General features: G+C 40.7%; 1 protein-coding gene across 1 annotated transcript; it reads right to left on the bottom strand.

Moving 5' to 3' along the window:
- Positions 1–1,695: 1,695 nt before the first annotated feature.
- Positions 1,696–3,107, bottom strand: Kcnj16 (potassium inwardly rectifying channel subfamily J member 16). The gene has a single exon (XM_051179720.1). The coding sequence runs from the start codon at positions 3,002–3,004 to the stop codon at positions 1,745–1,747; it is 1,260 nt and encodes a 419-aa protein (XP_051035677.1). The 5' UTR covers positions 3,005–3,107; the 3' UTR covers positions 1,696–1,744.
- Positions 3,108–3,380: the final 273 nt, after the last annotated feature.

The raw sequence follows: 3,380 nt of genomic DNA, 5'->3' as shown, positions 1-3,380 counted from the left end.
TCAAATTGGTGGGGAAAGCATTGTCACTGTGCTAATTTATGGGCTTGGAAATGGTAATATTCTAAATTAGACAAGTAATTGCTATTAAAAAATCCAAATTCTCTGTGTCTGTCTGCCTCCACCTCTGTCTTTCTGTCTCCCCGCCCCCCCCTCTGTGTGTGTATAAAAACATGGGTGTATTATAGTTTTAAGTAGAGGATTCTCCATTCCCAAGCAGTGCAGATTAAACATGACTTTGGTCATAGATATTAAGCTTCAGAACAGTTTTTAATTTGCCCCCTTGAACAGATTTCTTATTTATATCAGGGATGAAAGATTCATTTGTAAAGGTACACGGTATTCTGTATTGATTCTGGATAACAGGAAGAAGCAGAGAAAGAATGCAAGGGGTTGACAAAAAGAAAATTACAGAAGGAGAAGAAAAAGAGCCCTTTGATACCTCTTTGCTTTACTTAGCTTTGTAATCTTTGACTGTGTGATGCAGTTCAGTCTACTTATGAGACTAAATCTAAGCATGAGTGTGTTTAAATTAGACAGCAGCTGTATCATATACTCGTTCCTAGCTCAGAAATAGTGGAAAAAATACACAAATCATGTCAAGCCCTAGCTAATAATTCTTCAGTTTATAAAGCTTACATTGTCTGAGACTCGGTTCGTGCTAAAAGGAATTGGGAGTTAACTTAATCCTTCAACATGAAAACAGAATACAAATCTATCTTTTGTCCTAAAATTTAAGCATTCTTTTAATATTCAGCTTATCCCTCTAGTACGCAATCAAATCAACTTCACTGCATTGCTTCCCAAAACTGTTCATGCCTGCAGCTCAAGTCACCATGCATACTGCCTTACTGCCTTTTTCTTTCCTCTCAGCCTCTCAGGAGCCAACAGCGAGTATTCTCAGGTCTGAGGACGCATACAGCTGACTGTCCCTGCTGCGCACAGCTCTGTGACCCTGCCTTTTCACAAATGCTTGAGAATAGTGAGGGTGTGAGCATAGAAGACTTCTCCAAGGAACCCAGTGAAAGGACACAGCCTCCCTTCTCTTCCCCATTTGTTTGACTGAACCAAGGTACTCAAGAGAGAACTACTTCTCTAAATAGCGATGTACCCGTTTTCTCTGTCACATAGTTACACATAGTTAGACTCTAGCATTCACTAACAACACTTCAGGCAAGTCTCACTAAAAAAAAAAAATAATAATAATAAAATAAAATAAAATCTATGACTTGATAGCACTGTCAATACCTTAAAGCCACACACACCTCTGCCTGCTGATACCAAGACACTGTGAGAGGCAAATACCACACTTCATTTTATATACATATCTCACATTCCTGTGCTGAGACTTGCCTTATTTGTTGTGCTTAGGTTATGAGACATTATTAACTGCTCTCATTCTGTAACTAATTTATAAATGTAAATATTTAGCTCACCTGTCTATTTTTATCTATTCTAGCAGCCTGTCTTTTCTCCCATTCATAAATATTTTATTTTCACAAGGCGATACAAGTGTATGCGACCATGAGATTAATTGTAATAATCAGGCTCCTCGATCTCAATCGTTTTGCCAACACACAATTTGCTACCAGTGCCAAATTTTAGCATTGTAAAGCTATTTAATTTTCAGCTAATCACTTATTGAGCTTAACCTGCTCGACTTTCTATTCCTGTTGCAAGGGACAGATCTAACATTTCGTGAAAGAATCATGCTTACGACTTTGTGACTTTGGGCAAGAGAGGAAGGCTACATCTGGGATTCCATGGAGATTCTATTTAAAGTCAGGAGGGCTTTCTGATAGGGGACAGCCTTACACTCATCTGGTGGAGCCTTGCTTGTCTCCTCCGGGTTCTCGCAGTTGCTTACAATGGCAACTGCACTGAAAGACCTCCTCCTGACATTGGTGTCAGAGGAGCAGGATCCTCTGGCAGGGGATGTTTTCTCCAAATTGGTGAGTTGCTGGTCTTTCCAGTCCAATTGTTTGGCACTGCAAAAGGGGGCGTAGACTTCCACACTCCCTTCAAACTGCAAACAGTTCACTTTGTAGTACTTTCTCTTCACCTCCAATACATCATTAAACCTATGGCCCCAGAGGATTTCCCTGGGGACGTAGGAACTTCTAGACTGGTGGGATGTCCCAGTAGAATCACCAGTATAGATAAATGTCACTAAAATCTCGAAATTATCTTTGGCCACTGCCTTTCGGTCAAGGGCATACAGAGGACTCTCGTGGTCAATTTCATGGACAATAGTGACTGGGGTTACCAGGATGATCTGGTCATTGACGAGTTTGAGATCTTTGAATGCCATGGTCATCCGCCCTTCACTGTCTTCTGAGTATCGTAGAAGTTGGGCTCTCACTGTGCCCTCTACCACATGGTTTGGTCGGAAATCACCTATGCGCCACATGAGGCAAAGCTTCCCGTCTCTCATACCGATGAGTGCAAAATAGCTGAAGCGGATGGTCTGGGCTCTCTTCCTGGCGGTTGCCATCTTCGCCAAGGCTGCTCCAATGATGAAGGTGTTTATGATACAACTTAAGATGGACTGAAGGATGACCGTCAGCACAGCCACAGAGCATTCTTCTGTGACACACCGGTAACCGTACCCTATGGTAGTTTGGGTCTCAAGGGAGAATAAAAATGCTGCCGTAAATGAATGCACATTGTCAACACAAGGTGTGATGCTTGGATCATTTAATAGGTCTCCATGATGGAAGGCTATGAGCCAAAATATGGAGCCAAATATCAACCAGGAGAGAATGTAAGACAGAGAAAATATCACAAACATATGACGCCACTTGGTATCCACAAGAGTGGTAAAGATGTCAACCATATAGCTCCCCCATTCTCCAAAAATGTGTTTGAAATACACATTGCAGCTGCCATCTTTGTGGAGCAGGCGCCTTCTTGCTCTTCTCTTCTCGGCTATAGTATGCTCTGGGAGATAGCCTGGATATTTAGAGTCCACATTTACAATCCGGTAGCTACTTCCGTAATAGCTCATTCTTTCTCCGTCCTTTAGAGCATCCAGGGGAGTTTTATATCAGTTAGAAGTTCCAGGTGTATTATTGATATTTGCAGTTTCTTTTTTTCCCCTTTGTTTTCAGTTAAAATCTAAAATAAAATACAGAACAAAGGAAAATGAAACAACATATTAGCCTTAGATTCCAATTTCTATCTTCACAGCAGTTTGACAAATTGGGAGCAATTTTGCTCCATCTAAAGTACCAAATACTTCATTTGAACCATGGAGACATTCAGTATTGATTCAACATTTCAGTATAGAAGGCAGCTCAGTTATTACAGGAACAAAATATGCAATTAGAGAAAATAAGATTTTTATGTGTACATAGTGTTCGAGTAAACACTATGATTACCCC

This window comes from Phodopus roborovskii, unplaced genomic scaffold (genome assembly GCF_943737965.1).
Source record: "Phodopus roborovskii unplaced genomic scaffold, PHOROB, whole genome shotgun sequence".
In the NCBI taxonomy this organism is placed as follows: Eukaryota; Metazoa; Chordata; class Mammalia; order Rodentia; family Cricetidae; genus Phodopus; species Phodopus roborovskii.
This window is presented reverse-complemented; position numbering and strand designations above follow the sequence as displayed.